Source organism: Gordionus sp. m RMFG-2023, chromosome 2 (genome assembly GCF_954871325.1).
Source record: "Gordionus sp. m RMFG-2023 chromosome 2, tfGorSpeb1-WG-v2, whole genome shotgun sequence".
Taxonomy (NCBI): domain Eukaryota; kingdom Metazoa; phylum Nematomorpha; class Gordioida; order Chordodea; family Parachordodidae; genus Gordionus; species Gordionus sp. m RMFG-2023.
Window position 1 is genome coordinate 45,974,073 of NC_088776.1, and position 24,840 is coordinate 45,998,912.

The 24,840-nt window shown below is 25.6% G+C and overlaps 1 protein-coding gene across 1 annotated transcript; it reads right to left on the reverse strand.

The window, feature by feature from the left end:
• Positions 1-5,403: 5,403 nt before the first annotated feature.
• LOC135923375 (calcineurin B homologous protein 1-like) lies at positions 5,404-12,320 on the reverse strand. The gene is made up of 5 exons (XM_065458075.1): positions 12,183-12,320; positions 11,928-12,000; positions 8,394-8,584; positions 6,871-7,055; positions 5,404-5,596 (listed from the first exon to the last, which is right to left on the reverse strand). The coding sequence occupies exons 1-5, from the start codon at positions 12,247-12,249 to the stop codon at positions 5,543-5,545; spliced, it is 570 nt and encodes a 189-aa protein (XP_065314147.1). The 5' UTR covers positions 12,250-12,320; the 3' UTR covers positions 5,404-5,542.
• Positions 12,321-24,840: the final 12,520 nt, after the last annotated feature.

Here is a 24,840-nt window from a genome sequence, read left to right on the forward strand (position 1 = left end):
TTACACTGCGACATTTCTCAACTCTTCTTCCCCAAATTAAACTACATATCCATATTACTAGTATGACCAATGCCCAAACAATATTATACTGCATCTCCTAGTACTTTATAAATTTTAAGGTTTTCATTCGTTATAAAAAATTAAATAACACTTTTAATATAAAAATTTTACTATTTGTCACGTTAAACGATAGAATAATATTAAATTTTAATTTAGTATTTATGCCTTACAAAATTTCTTTAATTGTTTCTATGACCCGACAACAGTTCCCTGCCCTTTTTTACACTTTTTTCCCAACTTAGTTTTCCTTTTTTAAAAACTATTTTCCTTCTTTTTTAAAACCTTTTTTCCCAACCTGGTTTTCCTTCTTTTTTTAAAACCTTTTTTTCCCGACCTGGTTTGTAGGGGTCACAACCTTTAAGTTTCTATAAAAAGGGGTTTTATGTGAGTTTACTTTATATTTTTATTGTAACTCTTTTTATTTTAAATATTAATTGAATAAATATAATTCAATACTTTATTTTATCTTCTACAAATCAATGATGATCCTTCATATAAAAAAGCCAGAATTTTATAATAATATTATTAACAAATCAAGGTTTATATACTTCCTTTTCCCCTTAATAAATATAAATTTATTAATGATTTGTTTATTTATATTTTTTTTCTTTTCTTTTAACGATACACAAACATACTCGATTAAATACAAATAATAATAGTAATCGATTAACATATAATAATAATAATTCAACCCCAACAGCGTCTACATGAGTGGGAGGGGTAGGAACAGTTTGCATCCTATTTTTTTTGAGGGGGTAGGGGGTAAGCTGCTAATGGGCGTAGGATAAATTTTTTTGGGGGGTTATCTATTAAATTTTGAGATGAAATAAGACAAAATGGAATTTTTTAAAATTATATTCGACCTGGTATATACAAAAATTCACCTATGAGGTATTTTACCATATTTTTCAGCGAGTATTATCGCTTATTATTTAAAAAAGACATGTAAAAAGCTAATATTTTGAGAATATTATATTGAATTTATAAAAATTATAAAACTGTTATTTATAAAAATGGATATTTTGAGCATATACTATATTTTATATTGCATTTATAAAAATAAAACTAACATTCATAAAAATGGTAATAATATTTGTCATATACTATATTTTATATTACATTTAAAAAAAATAAAACTAATATTTAATTTATAAAAATGGAAAATATTTTGAGAATATAATATATTGTATTTAATTTACTATTTAATTTATAAAATAAAAATAAATCGCTATTTAAAAAAATGCATGTATAATAAATAGTATTTTGGAAATATAATCTAATTGCACAATATTAATATAATTTATTTTCTAATATAAATTTTTAACAAAAGAAGATAATTGTATTATATAATATTGTAAAAAAAAATAATGAAAAATGTTGGATTAAAAACTTTCATGACTCAAGTTAAATATAATAAATGCAATAAATATTTGACAGTTTGCAAAGTAAAAAACCAGCATGATTGACGAAACCCTATACTCAAGAAAGATATTAAAAATTCACAAATTATCATGAAGAAAGAGAAGCATATCTACCTTTTCAGGTTGAAGATTATTTCTTCTTTCTTCAAGAATTCTCCCAGTAGTGGAAAAATTCCGCTCACAGCTTGCACTTAAAGCAGGAATTGTCAATTTTGCTAAAATTGGAAATTCGCTTTGATGAGCCGCCCACCACTTTAACAAATTATCCACCTTAAATGTTTTATCTATTATTTATGTAATTATAATATTCATCATCGGGTATTGACATATTACCAGAATTACCATCGCCCCATTTGTCATAAAACGATTCAGTTTGTTTAACAACAGTCGTAATTTGACTGGTCGATGGTATTTCATTTACTTCCTGAGCCTCTTGTAATTTAATATAATCTTTTATATAGTTTTCCGTCATTTTGCGATCTGTCCCTGACTACATACGTAATTGCTTGAATTTGGGACAGAGAAAAAGAGAAATAAAATGATACTTGTGTAAAACAAATTTTTCAATTAAAAAATGCTTTATATTAAGTAAAATCAATTTTATTTCTCCCTTTCTCTTTAAAAGGTATTACAAACTTTAAGAAGTGATATTCCTTTATTTGATTGTTTTGGTAAAATATATTCTAAAAATTTAGATATGAATTATAAAAAAAAATATATTAATACTTTAAATAAATTTGCAGGAAATTAATAATTAGATCGATCTGTGGGTTGTTAGGTAGTGTTAACCATCACCCAATATTATATTAATCATAACTATAATATAATATAATCTTATAACCATTAACTCATAATGTAAAAATTTTTATAAAAAATATTAAGGCCCGGCCCGGGTTTAACAATCTTAGGCCCGGCCCGGATATATTTTAAAAAAAATTTTTAGGCCCGGCCCGGATATGTTTAAAAAAAATTTTTTTAGGCCCGGCCCGGGTATATTTAAAAAATTTAAAATACGACCAAATCTATATATTGCAAACAATCATACACATTGTTTTCCAAATAAACTATCCTTTTAAATATAATTTAAAAGGTTTCGATATTTCAGCAAGCTCATAATGCCATAATAATTAATTCATTGTAAATAATGGAGATTTTAATTAAATTTATTATCTTAAAAATAAATTCTTTATATTCACAAAATATCGATAGTTGGTAGTAGAGATAGATTAATTTAAGTTATCCTTTATAAATTATTTGAAAAGAGTATCAATAAATAAATAGGTAAAAATAATGATAAAGAGACATCGCCGCCGAAGGTGGCGCGGATTTTTTAGGGGGGTAGGCAAAGGTTTTTGAAGGGGGTTTGCATCCAGTGAAACTCCTGTCATGTAGACGCTGAACCCCAACAATATACAAAATATAATTCTAACCTCTAACACTATTTTAAAAATTTTATGCTATATAATGAACTTTTTAATGTTCCTTTTACAATATAATATCTTTATATATTGGGTAAACGTTAATATTTCAAAATTCTCTTTTTATGGCTTTAATCAAAAGTAGCATTTTACCGGTTTTACTCATTACAGCTTTAGCCCAAGGTGATATATAACAAAAGTTATTGCGTGACTTCTAGTTAAGCTATAAACTTTATTTAATAGTTAAAATCCTAAAAAACATATGTACAAATTTTTAAATTATAGCAATATAGAAGCGAATTATAGGATTAAAACCAGGGATCCAAACCGAACCTTTAAACCGCTAAAAAACGGTATTTTTTATCGAACCTAAAGTTAAAAATATTCTAGGCGAAATTGAACCAAACCGCTAAAATACCTCTGAACCGGTTCCAGCCTTATGAATTTATGCTTATAAAATAATGTGTAAGTTATTACTAGTGTATTCAAATTTTTTAAATTATATTCGAATGGTTTCAAAGATTAATATCAATCACTTTGATTGATAAGTGTCAGTGATAATTTTTATAAACTTTAGTATGCTATTTTACTACATATTTAAATATTTTAAGCTTATAAATTATAATGCCTAGATAAATTAAATCAAATATATAAATTATTTACATATAGTATTATAAATGACATATCAAAATGTAATATTACTTATTGTTATATAAATATAAAAGGTCATCATGGAGCAAATCTTGAACGACACATAAAAGAAACCACCCTCTAGAATTCGACAAAATTAACAAAATATCACAACAAAAGGCTAATAAATTAAAAAAGTTTAAGTTATCAAGCAAACAGATGATAGAAAAAGCATTAAAAGAAAAAACAAAGTAAAACTAAATAAAAAAAAATAATAATCGTTGTTTGCACTGAGTTGGTCACTTCTGATGGTAGACCATTCAAATTAATCGATGATAGCGGTTTTAAAAAAAATTCTTGATCCTATATTAGAAGGCATGGGTTATATTAAAATTAATTATAAAAATATTCAATTCAATTTTGCAGAACTAGCCTTAAGTATTAGGCAAAATATTACAAATATATGGTATGTTATTATCTCTAAAAATTGACTGTTACTCATATAGAGGTCCATTATTGGGATTAATCTTCAGTATATTCAAAAATTGCTCTGAGAACACGCAATGAAACAAATGTCTAAACGGCCCATTGCAAAAATTTAAAATTCCTTTTAATAAAAGTATTAAATGATTATTAAATAAAAACATCACAAATATACACGATAATAACTGACGATGGGGCAAATCTTATTAAGATCGCAAAAATGGAGGATAGTGATGATGACAATCAAATGTCTGAAAATGATGAAGAACAAATACAAATTGTCTGATATCATACTGGCAGTTCCGGCTACCCAATTTAGTGTGAAAAGATGTTTTTCACCAATTAAATTTAGACTATCTCCTTATAGATTTAATTTGAGTGAGAGAATCTTGAAAATATATTCATTGTGTGGCTTAATATAAATTTTTAAGTAAATAAAGTTCAATATTGTTCATATTAAAATAAATCATTGATATTTATATGTTCCATATATAAATTATATATTATTTTATGTGCAATTAATAAAAATGAAGATTTAATGTATGTGTTTTTTATTTTAATGATAAAACAAAAATATTCGTCCCTATACATAATTCGAATGTAAGGAATACAAAAGTGTTCAAACGGGTTTTTAGAGGTTCGAACCGAACCAATATTTTTATTTTTTACGAACCGAACCGATATTCGTTTCGGCTTGAATCCCTGATAAAACTGTCTTTTAGCAAAATATGTAAAAAGATAAATATAGGTAAGAAATTAGATATAAAATATTCTTCACAAGGTTTTTATTTTGGGTAAAAAGTTATCATTAACATTGTTACTCACTGGCTTTACCCTGGTCTCCTCTAATCACTGAACAATTTTTGATAGGTGTATTTTATAATATTTTTTCAAGCAAAATAAGAAAATGTGGGATTGGTTTAAAAATTTTATTCACAGCTTCAGCTTAAAAACATTTTTTCACACATCTTCCTAGGGAATTTTTTCCAAGCGGATTTCTTTTGCTGGGTTATAAAAAAATTGTTTCTTTATAGACGATTCAAAACGGCTCATCTTAATATTATAAAAATGGCTAGGCATTTAATAAGCTTAGGTAATAAAACTGATAAGGCTAATTAGCTGTAGCCTTTTTTTTATTAACTGTATGGCTAAGCTGTAAGAGAAATTAGGCGTTTGCCAACTTTGTCATAACTATAATCCCAGCTCGACCTCTTAGAAATTAAACTTTTTTTAAATGTGCTAAAAGTATTTTAAACTACTTACAAATTAGCTATTTTCCACCATTGATTGTTATTATAATGAATAATAATTAAAATTCGATGTTAAATATATTTTTTATAAATAATTATTATAAATATATGAAATCCATAATTTTTTTAAAATTAATATAGAATCCTTTTAATACAGGTATAAATATGAACTTAAAGATATACAATTAATAATACATAATATTCGTTCATATTATAAAAATAATGAATATGTAATTTTTCCGATTATTACATATCATCGCACGCATTTAATTGACTAAGTTTATCCCAAAAAACGTATACTCATCTTTTGTTCAACGTCAATTTTTTCGAGCGCCTAAAAAATTTTTTAATTAAGAAATGGATAATTTTCAAACAATATTTGATATTAAAATTAGTTCGTTTTAAGATATTGATATCGGTAATGGCCGTTCTAGTTTCTTTAAAAAAATACTTAGCAAAATTTGCGAGGCTCTTTTGCAAAAGAAATATGCCTCTAAGACACGGGATATTTAAAATAATTAATTTCATATATACATTTTTAAAAAAAATTTCATAAATTGATTATTGTGAAAAAAGTGGTACAATACATAGAGAATAATTCACATATATAAGCAGGGACGTAAATTGAGAGTAAATGGAACGATATATTCTGGAATTTTCCCGAAAGGATTCGGAAAGTTTCTAAAAATGTATTAAAATTTATGGAAATGGATTTCAGCATTTTGTTGAAAATCATAATCAAGAACTAATTAATTCATTTACCCAGAGCTAGCCAAACTATGAATTTTTATGTCTAAAATATTTCAAATTTAATATTCTAATTATAAAAGTTGAAGAAATATTTTAAAAAATATGAACCACATTTTTATCTCCCTATTGTTTTAATTTTCTTAAAAAAAAAATTATTTTAAAATATTCAAACCACGTTTTTTTATTCACCAGTTTTAATAATTGTAAGAAATAACATGATTCAGAAATTTAGTTCATTTGTTGACTAAATTCGTATAGTAACTAATTTAGAGGTTTATAAATAATTTATTAAATTTTTAGGCAGTTTTATTTAACTTTTTTTTCTATAAATTTAATTTTATCTTATAAAAAATTTAAATTTACAATTTTATTTTTGATATTAATTTAAAAAACATCCATATCACCATTGTGGTATAATCGAGATTGACGGAAAATATAAAAGTAATTTATTAAGACATCTTAAATGTATCAATGTATTCATGTTAATGCTTAAATAAATATTAAGGAATAATATGTTGATCTATAAAATATATTAGGTTGAATAATTTTATAGGAACGGTATGTTCCAAGGCTCGGAACGAAGCCGGAACGCTAAAATGCTCTTGGTCCTTGCTAGAGATGAAATAAGAAGTTTATTAGTGTATGTTCTATGCTGTAAATATAGATGGAAAAATGAAGATTCAAGCTTTGGGATATTGGATGGGAAAGCCAAATAGGGTTCAGGAATTGGTTGAATAGTATAAATGAGGTGAGTACTGGACTTAGTGACAACTAAAATTGGGGAATAACTATATTATAATTATGTTACATTAAAAAAATATTTAAAATAGTGTTAATATGGTAAATAATGTCACAAACTTCACTAAATTCTTGATAAGTTATGTAATTATTATGATCGGTATCCACTTCCGCTAACGTCCTATTAGCTATGCTACTGATTTGTTCTGGGGTAATATTTTCGCCTACCATCATTTGAAGGATGGCTATGAGTTCTTCTTTCGATATTTTGTCGTCCCTATCTAAGTCGTACAAGTTAAAAGCGACTAAAAAAATGTTTAAAAAAACTATTGATTTTAAATCTTCGATTTATTTTGAGTGTTAGGGCTAAGGTTATATCAGATCGTTTTAATGTTCGATTCGAGAGCATCTTTTAAAAGAGAGAAACTCAAAAACTTAGAAATGCTAAATAATAACGTTCACAAAAACTTAGATATTTCGGGATTTAAACATTAAAATATATATGGCGTGCTTATTAATTGTATGAAATCCAAATAATTTCCATATTAAAGTAATCGATGTATGCCTTACATATAATATAAAAAAAATACCCTATATAATTTAGTTTTAATTTTTATTTATAAGAATACCAAACGTTAACTGATATGGTCTTAATCTTATATTACTCAATTGCAAAATATATATTTTTTAATCATAGGGTTACATTTGAATTCAACATTATTTAGTGGAGTGGAAAAAGCCCCCGGTAATAAAATTCAGCATATCTAGCTAATCTGATATGCTGAATTTTATTACCTGATAGAAATACAATAAATGCTACGCAATAATATAAATTGGTTTTGAGTGACATTTATAATTGGACTCGGATTAAAAGCAATATTTTTTGGTTGATCAATCAAAGAAAATCGTTGGTCGAGTATCAAAAATATGCTCTTTTGCAGAAATATGTTTGATTATCCTCTACCTAGCCATCACCTAAAAGAGCGTATCTCAGCAGGCTATTGAAGCCTTACCTTTTTTAATTAAATTAAAATAGTTTGTCTCTCCTGGATAATTTCAAACGTTACTTGCAGTGCGACCGACAAAGGAATAGATTAAAAACTAAATTTATTCTATGCTAAAAATTGTATTCTTTTGGCATAAGTTAGTTTTTTTTCTTATATGTTTTTTTTAAATTTTTGCGCCACCTATCTTTTATGTGCCTGTATTCATTTTAAATTTTAATTAACCATGCAAATCTAGGCACTAACTTGAATAATATACCAAAATAAAAAACAAAGGTAAAAAATAAATAAGTTACTTCTAAAAAAGAAATAAGATTCAAATTTTTTTGAGTTTTTATCATTGCTGAGCCCTTATATAATTATAATAAAATAATTGAAAAAATCCTGAAGAGTATTATTTTAAATCTAAAAGATATGAATAAACAATATTCATGCTTAGTCATCTAAACAATATTAATATATCTTGAAATAGGAAGGACACCTTACCTAAACTAAAATAAATCTTCATATTGAATAGTCGACTTACATTTATAATGCTCTCCTTCTTTCTTAATCATAATTCTGCCATAATTCATTTCTTTCTAGTTATTATAATCTTATACGTATTTAAACTTCATATATATACGACAGATAAATTACATCTAATTTTTTCCTCCTTATTATTGTAAGGGTTAGGTTTGTTCTTGGATATGGGCCTGAAACGAGCCAAAACTCTTATAAATTGCCTAAAATTAACGTGTTCTCCGTCTCCTTCGTGAAGAAAAGCGTGAATTATTCTTTCGACTAGTGGATTAATAGCTAGTTCTGGAATCTTCAAAAACTCTTCTCGCCTATAAAATATATTATTAATAGATTCTAAACATGTTATTTTTTTCAGAAGAATATTTTGTAGCAACAGAGTCCAATAGACCTTGTCTTAAATAAAAATATAAAGATTTTTTAAGCAGAGACATGCAGGTCCAGAAACCAAACCTGTATTCATTTACTGCTCATATTTTACATTTCGATTTTAATCAATGTTATTAAAGTTCTTGACTTTTTTTCCGTGCCCAACTATATAAATTTATGTAGTGTGGTTAAACCATTCGATTTGAGCTGATTTTTAAAAACAGCTAGCCAGAAAAATTTGCCTAAGCCTTAAGATATGGCTAATAATGTCCAAATCTTTGTGCTATCTATAACCAAAATTATCAGGCTTTTGTAATATTTATCTGGATGTAATATTGAGTTAATTTAAAAATCGGCTCAAATAGAGCCGTTTTACAAAATTTATGTATTTCTCATTCTCCGAAAATAAATTTATAATAAATAAAATCCTTTTTACTCAATTACATTTAATAATATTTTATTAAAACAAATTTATGTACGAACAAATTATTTAAGTAAAAAATAAATATCTTTCTCTTTATTTATTATTATAAAAATTCCTTCATATCATTTTTACACATAGAAGATAAAGAAAGTTTTATTTTATACTACTTTATTTAAAGTATAGTGAGATTCACAACCAATAAGGAGTGGTTATAAATAGTTGCATTTTTAACAGGTATTAAGCCAACTCTAAAAATACTGAACTGAATTTTTAATCAAAAACTATCATCTTGCCTCGATCGAGGACTAAACTTAAAACAGAGCTCAATCTTGAAAAAAATTATACGGTTTTGTGAATTTTTTTGACTGTTAGGATTTAGCCGAATTAACAATACCATGTCCAATTTTAACAAAATCTCATGTTTAAATAGGAATTTGAAATTTTTAGTTGTTATAATAAATCAAATCACAAAGAAATAATAAATTGCATTTTCTCTATCAAATTTATACCTAAAACAAATTATTTGTTATTCGATAATCGATTCGTATTTTACGAATACGAATAACACAATTATTCGATTCGAATTTTCCAATCAAATTAGAATAAAGAAAATATATTAATTGTCGACTTTTTACCTATTATTCGATCGAATTATTCGAGATTATTAGATTTAAATAATTTATATTAATAAATATTAAAAAATAATCATATATTATTAGTAGGAATTATTTGCAATTATTCCTATTTAATAAAATTTTTAGTGGAATAATGAAGAAACATTTTATATTTCTAAATGTTGTTAACGGCTGTTTTTATTCGAATAACTTCATAATACAAAATTAACATCCGAAAATTGTTTTATGATGGACAAAGAAAGTATTTATTTTTATATGCAATTTATTAAACATATATAATTATAATAAACATGTCGCTTCCCGTCAAGAATGACGGGCGAACCAGATATTTCTCCTTCGTTTGATGATGGGGAAATCATAAATTTGACTTTTTGCAAAAACTTTGTGTTTAAAAAATTTGTTGTTGGTATATTTGTCTTCTACATGATATGAATATTATATTGATTTTATTATATTATATATAAATATACTATATATGTGTGCTTCTATATTATCTTACTAATAAAATTTGTTTGTCTTTTATCCATAGTTAAATTTTACAAAATATAATATTCTATCTTTTTAATTTATGGTTAAATAAAATTTTCGAATTGAATCGAATAATTCGTATTTTGTAGGTATCTTTGGTGTTCTTTTGCCATTTATCCATTTTATTGATTGATATTTAAAAAAAAATTATTAAGAACATTTGACAAAAAATTATGTAGGCAGCGTCTACATGACAGATATTCATCAGAAGCAAACCCCCTCCAAAATCTACCTCTACCCTTCTAAAAAATGCTTATTAAATTCTCTCAGGCCAGGAATAAGAGATAATCATTATTGGTGATAATCAACTAGTTGTTAGTAATCATATTCTAAATATTATCCATGAGCATGCCACTTCAAACTGTACTAAAATGTTTTTGAATGAATGAGAAAGAAATATTTATTAATAAATTTTAATATTTTTATCTTTAATCTAAGAATGTTTATTTTTACTTTACCAGCCTCTAAAATAATTAAAGGCATATTGTTCCTACCCTTGTCTTCCCATGTAGACACTGTATGTAGGCAATTATTTACAGATGTAGCTTTGTTTAAAAATATACCATTAAGGACTGGTAAGATTAAAGATAGAGCAATTTATAATTTCTCTAAAAAGCATTGTGCAATCCTGTCTAATATAGCTTTGAAAACAAGGATAAAATGACTTGATTAAATTTTAACAAAACTACTTTTATTTTATAAATTCTATCTGATATATTCAAAAATAAATTGGCCTAAGCCTAGATGCCCTAATTGGTGATAAGTAAATAAAAAGATTCAAATTAAATGATGATGAGCTTTGACAATATATCATGAAAATATTTCTATTAAAAATTTAAAAAATTTCTTAACTGTGTAGATACTTTATCATAAAACCAAGTGTAAAAAGAGGGCATTCATTATGATTTTGATATGCCAGATAAATGATTTTGTTTAAGATAAATAATTTTTCAAATTGAATGTGTATAAATATTAATTCACCTTCAATATTGGAATGGATTCCAGATTCCTGTATCAAAATAGAGAAAAAAAACCATTACAGGTGAATCTTAGAAAAATATAGCCAAAGAATTAGAAGAAATGAAAGATTTATAGAATTTTTTAAAATTTATATTTAAATTTAATATTAGTGGTATTAAATTACATTGTTTTTAAAATATAATATAAATATAAAATTGTTCATATTTATAATAATAAAATGATTATATATAAATCATATTTTTTTGATAATATATAAAATATATTGTAGAGCACCTGCCAAGTTTTTAAAATATACCACTGGTTGAAAACTTTAAAAAATTAATATTGTGTCAAATTTGATATAATATCAAATACCCTATTCCAAGATTCAAATTAGATTTTTTTAATTTTTCCATCCTGGCTCTGGATTAAAAAAATTTTGTCATTTTATAGCATGCCCAGGCTTTATTTTCACTATAAATAATTTTGGATCTTTTTTATAAATGTATAATACAAAATATGAGAAGCAAATGTTTAAATGATTTTTCAACAAGTTTTAATATATTTTTAATTTCTCATCTTAAAAAATTGTCCAGATCTTGATCATACCAGCCCACTCTACATACTTACCCTAGCCAGGCTTAGGTCTGGACCTGCAGGATGATTGAGTAGACAGTTATTTAAAAAAAATTTATTTTTAATATTCACATTAATGAATATGAATTAAAAAATAGTTACTCAAGAGCTCCACTTCCAGATTTGTCTAAATTAGTAAAACGGCTATATAAACGCACGATTTGGTTACGAGAAACTATAAAAGATATTTTAAATAAAGAAAATACATTTTGTTTCAATTGCTAGATAAGAATTAATCATTGGACTATGAGATATTTTCTTATAGAAGTATCTTCTATTATTTATGATACATTAAAATATTAGAGTATCACAAAATTAATTAAATCAAATTGAGACATATTAAAAATAACTCTTTACATCCAGTTTCCTTCCTAATATCTTCAATTTCTTCCTCCTGTAACAATTGAGTAGATTTGTTGCCCATCTATAGCCAAATTGTTTAAATACGGGATAGATGAATCAACATATGCTAAAAATATTTTAATTATTTGAAACATTTGCAGTGTTTTAGTAAATTAAGCTATTTTTACTCTCTTATCATGGCATAAATATATTTTGCGTGTTTAAAATTGTCATTTTAAATTCAATATTTAAAGATTACAATAAGATACATTTCTGATTATGAATATTAAAAATATGCATACCATATCTATTTACTATATATTATTATTTTCTATAATTCAACTTCATAAAATGTAACCTATCTGTTGCAGTTTTACTTTACAAAAAAAATGCATTATGCAAATCGTAAACAAAAAATAATGTTTTATTAAAATATCCCCGTCTATGTAAATGAGAAAAAAACGCGTGAGATTTGTAGATTTTTTCATACTTTAACAGTTTTAACAAGTGGGATGTAGAACTTTTTATTCTTCGCTAGGGAGACTATGTAAATGTTGATTAAAGAAAAAGGATATATAATGGAGAAATTATGATGCGAAAAAGGATTATTATTTTAACTAAAATTTACTTTTAATTTTTTAATTTAATTTTATTTTATTTTTTTATGATGTTTACTATTATAATTTTGAATAAAGAATTAAAGTTGATTTTATGATTTCGTAATTCCTAATTATTATTAATTTCCTTTTATATATATATATTTGTTTTCTATTTTTATATTTAGGTTTTTATGCACAATGACAAATCTTGTCGTTGTGACAGTGGTGCCGAAGAGCGGAGGAGACCGGCCCTTAATAACCTTCAGTCTGTGACCGGCAACAAGGAGATGTGTCAAACTGTATTCTAATACAAAAAAAAAATTCCAGAAGAACGTAAGAAAAATATGTAAATAAAGATGAAAGGGAAAAATTATGTGGTTAAGATTATGTTTATGTAGGATATAAAATCTAAAATTAAAGACAAAGGTAACATTCATAGTAGATAGAGATAATTGTGTTTAGTTATTTAAAGGTGATAATTAGGAATTTTATATTTAGAAGTTACTGGTAAACTAAAAACCAATGGAATTTTGAAACTAATAAAGACTATGATATTTTAGATTTTAGAATTATTATCAAGTGATCACTAGAAATAACTTTGACAAAGAAATAGAAACATAAATTGCGAAAGTTAATATTTAACTAATAGGTTGCGGAGATATAATAATTAAAAAATTCGGTGAATAAGATTAGAATATAACTTTATTGTTAGGAAATAGTTGATTAAATTCTTATTGAAGATTTACATTTAACTTTTATTTTAAGGGCTGCGAGAGATAAAACAGCCTCAAGGATTAGTGTGAATTAGTATATTAGGTTGTAGATTAACCAAAAAATCTTCATAGAGAGAATCGGCTTTTCGTCATTAGAAAATTTATGCCGCAATCGAGTTCAATTTGAGATCGGATTTTTATTTTTTTGAATCATAAATAAGATTTGAGACAATTATGCAACATTATTCTAATAATAACAGAAAGAAAAACATGCTTTAGAAATATACATATCAGTTTTCAACAACGGTTGTGCGAAAAGTTATAATGATTAGATTTCATAAGTTCTTCAAAGACGTGGGGTGAAAACCATAGTGATTAGAGTTAAGAGGTTGTTCATAAACGTAAGTATGAAAACTTATATGATTAGATGTCATTGATTTCTCAACAACGTATGTATGAAAAGAGATTTATATATTTCAGCAGTTTTTTTTTAAAAAAAAAACTTGAGTAAAAGAAAGATTTTGATATATAGTAGAATAGTATTTTTAGATATAAATTTAGGATAGACATGGCTGAAAAGAAGATAGATCAATAGCTAAAGGATGAGTACAAGTATATTTTTCAATGGAAATATGGGTCTAGGCTTCATTAAGGGGAAAGGGGTGATAGAAGGTGATATATTTATATAATTTATTATATTTTGCTACGTATTATAAAATTTAAGATTTAGTATAATTTACGCCATTTATTAAAGGCAGAATTAGTTTAGAGGAGATAAATGTAGATATGTAAATAGATTATTTCAGGTAGAAGTAGATTGTGATTACCCGATATCTCAGCAAGGGCAAACTGTCGTAGAAGACCCGAAAGTCTGAAAGATAGATACAACCAATCAATTACAAGAGAAAGGGGGAAAACAAGCAAATTGATAGAAAAGAGGGTTAAGACGTTATGCTACAATAGTTAATCGCGGATCAATAACAGCCAATTATTATCGAGACTTGAGTCTAAGATACGGAAATCGACAATCATAGGAACAAGAATTCGTGAAAACCATCGTTTATCGCAGACCAATCGTTTATCGAGATAAAAAGCTAATCGTGGATTACAAGAGAATGATAGAAAACAAGCTACGATGAAACTGGATGGCATCGATAATCGTTCATCAAGAGTGGATCGTGGAAAACAAGCGTGTATCAAGTTCGTCAGTGGCTTACAGCGATAAAAAGCTGATCGTTTCACAGGGTGACAAGCGACAGATAGAATTCAAAAATTTCAAGCGACAAAGCCTTCGTTAGAACTTAGAAGACAGCAAAAATTAAGAAGAATAAGTCGAGATCGAAAGAAGATTGATTATTCGCAGATTGGTGGGTCTAACTTAAGTGGAAGGGTGTTGCAGTTTTACTTTACAAAAAAATGCATTATGCAAATCGTAAACAAAAAATAATGTTTTATTAAAATATCCCCGTCTATGTAAATGAGAAAAAAACGCGTGAGATTTGTAGATTTTTTCATACTTTAACAGTTTTAACAAGTGGGATGTAGAACTTTTTATTCTTCGCTAGGGAGACTATCTAAATGTTGATTAAAGAAAAAGGATATATAATGGAGAAATTATGATGCGAAAAAGGATTATTATTTTAACTAAAATTTACTTTTAATTTTTTAATTTAATTTTATTTTATTTTTTTATGATGTTTACTATTATAATTTTGAATAAAGAATTAAAGTTGATTTTATGATTTCGTAATTCCTAATTATTATTAATTTCCTTTTATATATATATTTGTTTTCTATTTTTATATTTAGGTTTTTATGCACAATGACAAATCTTGTCGTTGTGACACTATCTATATTTAATCTAGATTAATTTTAAAAAATTAATATAAATTAATAAATAGTCAATATTATTGCATGTTTAATAGCCATGTGCATGTCTATTTTACATGCATTTATCGAGGACAAATTTTATTGTACAAATATATGTATATTTAACCTGAATATTTTTTTAGATGTTATTATAAAGGAAAAAATAATATTACAAACGAATATTTTATTAATTTTCACTAAATTTTAAAATCAGAGAGGGGGTACCCTAAATATATTATTCTTAAGTCAACTCAAGCTAAACTTTTATATACTTTAAATCGAATTAGGCATAGTAGATAACCGCATCCTCCATTGATTGATAATTTTTCACATTTTAATTTAACCCATTAAAATTTTACACAGAAGGGCAAGAATCAAGCGTAGTCTTTTATTTTAACAACGCAAAAGAGCCCAAGCGCTTTAATAAATAATTGAGTAGTAATTTCAATTTGATAGCAATAGTTTTACATCTGTTACATATATCAAAAATAAATTATAATAATAAATTAATAATTAAAATATCAATTAAAATAAATTATTTAAATGATTATTTATTTTTATATCGGAAATATCGCAATGATTTAATATATTATATAAAATAAAAGAGAATATGATCGTAAAATGATCCATTTGGTTCATTTTCGGTCAAAATGGACGATTTTTTCATTCATATGCATTTATTTAATCATAATTATTCTATAAGCAATTTTTTATCAAATCCAAGCAAGCAATTTTTAATATCATCTACATTTTTATCCAGGAAATTTTCTATTCATAAATATATCAGATACTTCAATCAATTTCTTAATATTTAAGATAATTATTTCAATTAATCAATTCTTATATCAGATGATATGCAATTTTTATATCAGATTATATGCAATTCTTATATTAGATGCAACAATTTGAGTATATCAGACTATGTTTTAATTATATTATGATATTTTATATTATGAGTATTTTATGTAGAAATGTATTATATAATTTAAAGCTATACCTACTAATAAAATTTAATTAGCAAATTTGATATACAATTTCTTAATAACAGAACTTTATAAATATGATTACTTAAGAAAAATTTTAATGATTAAGAATATTTCTTATGCATTTTCTCATTATAACTTATGTTAATTCTTAATATAACTTATGTTAATTCTTAATATAAAAGAATTCACTTACGCAATTTTTTAATATAACTTATAAATAAAATTAATTGATAATTGAGTCATCGGATTTTATTTTATTTATAAATTTGTCTATAATATTTAAATTATATTGATTAATAAGATTATTTATATTCTTTTCTTTTGTTATATATTTATTATTGGGTTTCTTTAAGCTCATCCCCATGTCTAGTTGAACCTTCTTTAATTTAGTATTTCTGTGATTGTTTTGGATCAATTTTATAAAAGCATATATATTTGGATCTACTGGGTATGTTAGTATTCTGATCTGTACAAGATATACATTGAGAATCTTTACCTAAATTAATGTAAGTAATCTAGATAGGTTTGGTATTAAATATACCTTCAGCTGTTAGATGATTTTGTGTCACTTCAAATAAACTACCTGCTAACTTACCTCTGCCTTTACAAGGTCTCCTTCTGAGGCGGTTATATACTGTAGGCCCAGCTATTCTATGTATGGTTTACTGAAAAAGGTTATAGCAGAGTATATCCTTACCTTAATGACTGGGTAAGATGAAGAATGGTTGTTAGATTGAATCTATAATCGATCAGAAAATTAGGACTTGTAAAATTTAGCTAAAATAGAAACATAATCTTATTTAAATTAATCTTATTATATTTAGAATTCACCATAAAAATTAAATGTCACAAAATAACACCAATATCTATAAAAATAGAAATAAATATGAATTAAAAAAAATTTCATGAATCTTTCATTTTTTTCGTTTTCTCTGGCTGGGCTATATTTTTCTATGGAAGGATTAAATTCACCTGTGACGATGAATACTTTTCTATATTTTCTACGCCTCTGGTATCAGACCAGTAAAATTAAATTTAAAAAAATGTATGCACTAAAATAAATAAAGCTTCCATGAAAAATGATTTTCACAAAAGATGTTTTTAATAATGAAAATAAATTATGTTTTAAATATTTAATATGTTTTTATAAATATTTTATATGTTAATTTTTTAATACTGTTCAACTCTTTTATAATTTTTTTAGGGAAAAATAAAGAAATTTTAATAAAATTGAACCATGAACCCAATTTAAAAAAAACTTCAGGTAAAATATTAGGGTTAGAAGAGTTCTGGTTCAGAATTTGGGTTCATAGCTCTAGTTTCAAGTAATTAAAAGAAAATAAAATAAATTTTTGTTCGCCTTTAAATATTTTCCCCAACTTTTATATATTTAAGGGAAATAATATTAAAGGCATATCATAACTGGAAGATATTTTGTAAGAAATACCTTCATATCAGTTTTTTTTCTATAAAAAATATTTATTTTACAATTTGTTAAATTTTCAGAACCCATTAAAATATTTTGAAATATCTATTAATCATATTTTCAGCTCTCATTTATGAAATAGTTATCCCTATAATTTTTTATCTGAACATAAAAATTATTTATTGTAATGGTTTCATTTTCAGCGTAGCCATTCCATTTTAATTTTGTGTAACATTTACTTTCGAAAATGTCAAAATTTTATTTGAATACTTTTTATGCTATCGATGCTAAATTATAAAGTAAAAGCTACCATCAAATTTATCGAGTCTCTCTTAAACGTTGAGAATACTCAAAATTCAGAAAATACTGAATGTTAGTTTTTGCTAGACCCTCAGATATAAAAAGGAATAGCCCAAAAAACCTTCAGTTTAAAAGATAAATTGCTCAGAAAAATATATGATGAAATAAAATAAATTTTTCTATTGATTTTAAGAAAATAGTCATTATTAGCAATTATCGCGGTATGACTTTCGTGCTTTTTCCCCGATATTGACTTCGCATTAATAAACTCTCTACAAATGATTCGCAAAATAATTTTCGCTATATTGTTTTAGGGATTTGGATTTCGCCTTCTCTATAAAATTTTTGCTTTTATATATTGGCAATAATTTTGTTGTTATGTAGCTCTAAAGAGATCTCAAAAGTTCTATAAAAAAAAATTTGATATGGCCTTCCCTGAATAGTATGCCATTGTGGATTTGCGACAAATATTTAAATAAAATCAAATTGCTTTAATAAACATTGGCGATAAAAGTTTTGCTGTCTTTTTGGTTTGTTAAATTTAAAACTATATTGAGAATAAAAAAATTTTTTGAAGATTAATTTTTGATATAAATTGTGATTTCAATTTGAGAGATTATTTATATATAGAAATTATAAAAGATTTAATTATATATAAAATTATAAAAAATATTTAGAATTTTTAGGTAAAATTCAATAAATCTATCTTCTTTAAAAAATGAATTTTGCCCAAAATTTTTTAAAGGTTAAAAACCATAAATATTTTATTAAAATTTTAAAATTATTTTTTGACCATGATATCCATTACTTCTTCTTAATATTAAATAAAGAGAGACCCTATCAAAAACTCTGCAGCCCCCCCCCCCTCATTTTCCCAAATGAAATCATGATATACTTAAAGGATGTTTATATATTTATAAGTTTTCTTCAAAATAAAGTTTAAAAATAATAATTATGACAATTGTAATTTTTCTATATTTTATCTTCACTGAAATCATTATAACATATTTATATTTATTTATCCCATATTGCTAAATTAGCTAAAAAATTACAATTTAAATAGTATATCTTTACTGATAAAATATTTTATTTTATTTAATTTTGTTTTTTTTGTAAGGGGGAGGGAGGTTCATTTTTGATACTTAAAAAAATTATTAAGGGAATTTTTTTTCGCGGAGTAATTTCTTTGAAATTATCTTCTAGTGGATTTTTTTCCATGTTTTTTTCCAAGGAATTATTTTTCTCTTACCTCGTTTTACCTGATTTTAGCTTTTCCTTAACGCCCAATCCATGGGTTTGTCGTTATCCGATGAAATAAAATGAGATAATACTGCGCCTATTCCATAATTAGAGGCGTCCGTTCCAACGTGTTGGGGAGTTTTGGATATAATTTAATTTTATATCTTTAATAATTTTATCATAATTGTTATTAAATAATTTTTTAGTTTTGATGGTTTCCTCCCTCAGCAGTGGCGTAGACAAGGAAAAAAAGGTTTGGGGTTGAATCCCCCCCCCCCTCCAAAAGAAATTTTTTCCTTATTGCTATTAATTTTATTTAAAAAAAGGTTTCAATTTAGAAAGAAATATTTGATATCAAAATAAAATATTAAAAAAAAACAAATAAAAATTTTCAATTATAAATGTTCACATGGTTTAAAAATATATATTAAAAATTATATGTAAAATATTAAATAACAATAAAGATTTCGTGTAAATATTTTCTGGCATAGTTAAATTATATTATTTATTTTAATTTAATAATAAAATTTATATTGTTAAACTAATTAGATAGTTTAAATTTTAATTTATTTTTTATAATTTTTAAATAAAAGTAAAATCGTTTAATTTGGTAAATATAAACAGCATGGATCATGAAATATAAGAGAAAGTAAAGGTGATCGCTAATATGTCTGGGATTGAAAATTTTTAACCTAGAGTAGTTTTTAGATAGTCCATCTCGTAAATATTGATGCATCTACGTTTGAGGATTTTTATAAAATAAATAATTTTATTTCCCTTATTGATACATTTCAATTAAAGGATAGATTTATTAGTCACAATTTTATTTTAAAAAGCTTTTATATTCTTTTGCTGGTTAAGTCCGAATACACTTGAAATGCGAGAGGTTAAGAAAATCTCGAATTTTATTGATGCTTTATCAGGATCGTATAAGTTACTTTGTGATGTCGAATTTTGGTATAAAAATCTTGATAGAATAGAGTACTCTTTGAGACGAAAAAAATATGTGTAATTGCACTTTAGATTCCCTGCCTAATATCAAAACATTGCTTTTTATTTTAACTAACTTACCGATTAGCACCTGCACTAATGAAAGGTTCTTTACAACTTTGAAAAAGTTAAAAACTTATTTAAGTAGGACCAGTGAAAACAGTTTAAATGGATTAGCCATATTAAATATTTATAAGGAGATTATTCTAGATAAAAATTTGATTCTAGATGAATTAGCCAAATCTCAGAGTAAAGTAGACCTATCTTTATAAATTTAAATCATATAATTGCAATATGATTATAATGTGCTCATAAAATTTTATATGCAAAATTTAATTATAATGAATTCTTATTCATAATATTTATATATTATACTAATTTTACTAAAAACATTGCATTTGCAATAAGAATTATTTATGTTTTGATAATATACGCATTTGTATCAATTATAATTGTTAAATTATTTTTTTAAATACCGTTATGTGCAACAAGAATTACATAATTTTACTGTATTATATTTTTTTTAAAAATACTGTTACTTACAATAAATTTTTAATAAAAAAATCTGTATAAAATTTCTACATTTTGAAATTTATATTATTGTATTCATTAAAATAAATACATAGTTAAATAAAGGGATGATACTAAAGTATATGAATAATAAATAAAATCTAAAATAAAGTGCAAAATTTTGTTATATGCGAACATTTAATTAAAATATTTATTCATAGAATAAGATATATTGAGTGATTGGAGGTTGTTTTTTTTGAAGGGGGGGGGGAGAGGGGGGGAGATTTATTTTTCTTTCTACACCGAATGGATTGGATTAATTTACAATTGACTAAACATTGATAAAATTTTCAGAATAATGCTTTCATTTGCTTATTAATCATAAATTTGGCCAAAATTTTGTTACTAATATATTTTTCAATTATACTGGCTACTATAGTGGTTACCCCCCCCCCCCTTCCCATGGATCAATTCTGGCTACGCCACTGTCTCTCAGCATAACAATGGCATCTAATAGTTGATGCTGATTCATAAGTGTGAACTATATCAACCTACAACTTCAGTCTAATTAGCTCTAAAATCGGGAATAATAAATTTAAAAAATGGGTAAGAAAATATGTCAATTGCCAATTGGAAAATGATAGATAAGATTAAAATATTATAGAAAATGTTATTTAAAATAATTTTGTTGATTTATAAAGAATAATGTTGTGTTCGACATTTAATGCGTAATTTATATTGCATTTTATTTTTAAACCTAAAATTACACAATACATTGGCATGATTTTCATTTCATTTATTAAAAAAATGAGCAATTTTTGTATTTGGTTTCAAAACGTTTATTTTTTTTTTAAATTAAAAAAAATAGAGCAAAAATAAATCGCATAAGCAAAATATTTTTCTTTATTTATTTTTAAAAATAAGCAAATCTCGGTCCAAAAATGAATTGGAAATTCAAATTCAATGGAATTATAAAATTCACTTTATGTAAACGAGAAGGTGAAATGCGATGGATAAAAGTATATTTATTTAATTATATATCTAGATGGTCAACACAAGATTTTCAGTTTATTCAAAATACTAACATCAATATCAATAGCATTTACTTATTTAGCATAGACATTTTAAAATAAAATCAGCCCTTGCCTGCCCCATAAAGTAATGAAACATATATGCGATTCTTGGATATAGGCTTTCTCTTTGCCCAACTCTTTTATCCCACGTCATAGACTTTTAAATCAACGTTTTTCGGATGTTTGTACAAGTGCTTATGGCTTGCCCGAAACGAATAAAGGGCTCCTTATATTTATTTTTCCCTAATCTTAACATCCAATTTGGGAATATATCGCATAGATCTTTTGTATCTACATTGAGCGAGGCGCTTTTCATGTTAAAATAATATTTAATTTTTAAAAGTAGTAAAATAATATTCATAGTCATAATAAATAGTATATATTTTTTAACGTAGTAAGAATGATTATAAATTTAAGAATATTTTTAAGAAAAATTACAAGGAGAGCAAAGCTTCCCTTCTTCTATAAACGCTTCGTCACTGGGTCCATTGTTCATTACAGCTACAGTCTTCGAGAATCAAGTCCTCAAGGCTAAATATTCACAGTATAATCCTATTTTCTATCTTATATTTTTACATAGCAACTCTGTTTATGAATTTAAATTGTGGCAAAACCAACACATATCATTTTATAAATAAAATATAGCCATTTATAACATATTGCAATCTAGCTAAAAAATTAATCTCAAGAAATATCAAAATATTGATCACAAGGTTTGTCCTACCATTTTTTGTCCTATACAAGCTCAATTTTTTACACCGCTTTAGCCAATATTAATTCGACAAATATTCAATACATCAAAAATTAAAATCTAGTCATTTCATAATTTGTTTCAATTTTTATAAAAAATAAAATAAAATAAAGTTTACTTTTTAAGTAATAATCTAAGGAACACATATAATGTTTTAAAATAAAAAGAAGAAAATATTTTTGTAAATAATAATACGCTAACTTACGAATTAAAATTTTAAGAATTTTAATATTCTTTTTCAATATAATTATATTAAAAGATTTAAACCAAATATTAATATATTAAAAGAAATATGATAATTAATTTATATTACATTTTATTAAATTGTTGGATGTTGTTATTTGTATATTTCATATTTAATATATTTTAAGGCGAGGCGAGACTGTAGTACTCATTTATATAATATGTTAAGTACATATGAAGTGCCCGATTAGTTCTTGTTCTTTTATATCGTTAATATATTTTATATTAAAATTCTAAAATTTTTATTTTCTGTCAAACGATATAACGTGATTTTTTATTATATCAAAATTTGCTTTTACCTTAAAGTGTCTCTTTTACTTTAGCGATTGATTTTTTATTATTTCTTTTTAAAACGTTATATAACTTTTGTTTTTACAGAATAATCCATTAACATATATAACTATCACATAAATGATAATTTTTACTGTACATTTAGATTAATCTATTATAAAATGTAATAGGTAAACAATTTATAATGATATATAAAAATTAGATTTTCATAAAATCTTGATCTAAAAAAATGTAATAATAAAATATATATTGACCTTATATTATTTCAATAAATGATATCCAACCTATTTGCATCTTTTATTTAGGGTGAATATTAGTTTCAACCTTCCTATGCATTTTTTGTTGGAACAGATATAACGGACATATTCAAACGAAATTCTTTTACTATTGAAAACGCACTAAAAAACATGGACGCAACAAACAATTCCATTTCCACCACCGTTTTAAAACTCGATTTTCCAAAATTTAGCAGCGACGACACCTCTGGGAAATTACAAAGGTTCTTCGACACCAGCAAGATTTCCACCGAGCCTGCTCTATTTTTGCAAAGCTTACCTTACAATAAATTCAACACTATTGGACGATCTGAACGAAAGCAGACATCTTGGACCCCATCGCTCTTCTTGGTAAATTTATATTACAACATCCGCCAAGTTCTCCGGGTTCCATGTTGCCGTGCAAAGCCAGAAAGAGACGTATACTGAATGGGTCACGTGCATCGTCAGACTAAAAAAGAATGCAAATTCAGAAATATTCAACTCATTATTGAAAAAGTAAGGGTGGTCACAATTTCCAAAGAGATTAGGAGAATAGTTAAGAACACCATGACCATAAAGGATATCTACAACCTAGATCTAGAGGGAGAGATCATGGAGTCAAAATCAAGCTCATGGTGAAGGTTGATGCTAAAAATTTAGGTGGCTCGAATGCAAGTGGAGATAAATCACCTGTGAAAGGCTAAGAATAGCTATGAGCCGAGAACCCTAAGCAGGACACAAATGAATATGATAAATCTCCAGTAAGATACTCCATCTACACCTAGCATCAACATGTTCCGTACAACAATCGTTATGACAACTGCCAAGGTCGTTTGACCATCATCAAAACTAATATCCACGCGATGATAACAACAGAGATCTCAATCAATACAACTGTCCAAGTCGCGAATACCACAGATTAAACATCCAAAATAGCAATGGTTTTCTTTACCAAGGCTCAATTACCACAACAGCCCATAACACGAACATAATAATAAAGATCGATGCTCTCAGTCGCAGTCTTCTGAACGTGAACAATCTGGAGGTCAACGACAGAAGATTTAGTGTGTACAACATCACTCTAATTATCAACTTGTCCACGGTGATTCAAGCGGACCGGCACCAGTTATACAAGGCATACAGCAAATGCTGTAGTGGTAACTACGACACGTAAGACTGATGCAAAGCTTGCAGGATATGACGGCAGTTCTATTAAGATAGTAGGCTTAGCTAAAGTCAGAGTAGAAGGCAATATCTAAATGCTGGAAGCCAAAGTGGTGGATGGCTACAGGTGCCCCGTGCTAGGATGCATATGGCTCCACGCTTTTAGAAATATATTAAAAACATTTATTGTGGGTAAGTTAGACGATGATCTTCAAGAAATAATTTCAAAAATGAAAAAGACATTGAGTCAACGCTCTCCGAC

Excerpts from the sequence above, each read along its gene's own strand:
- LOC135923375 (XM_065458075.1), bottom strand. The coding sequence starts at position 12,249 with ATGGGCAACAAATCTACTCAATTGTTACAGGAGGAAGAAATTGAAGAT. Across the intron at positions 12,001-12,182 it reads TATTAGGAAGGAAACTGGAT|TTTCTCGTAACCAAATCGTG; the intron begins GTAAAGAGTTAT and ends TATCTTTTATAG. Across the intron at positions 7,056-8,393 it reads TAAGGAGGAAAAAATTAGAT|TCGCTTTTAACTTGTACGAC; the intron begins GTAATTTATCTG and ends ACATTTTTTTAG.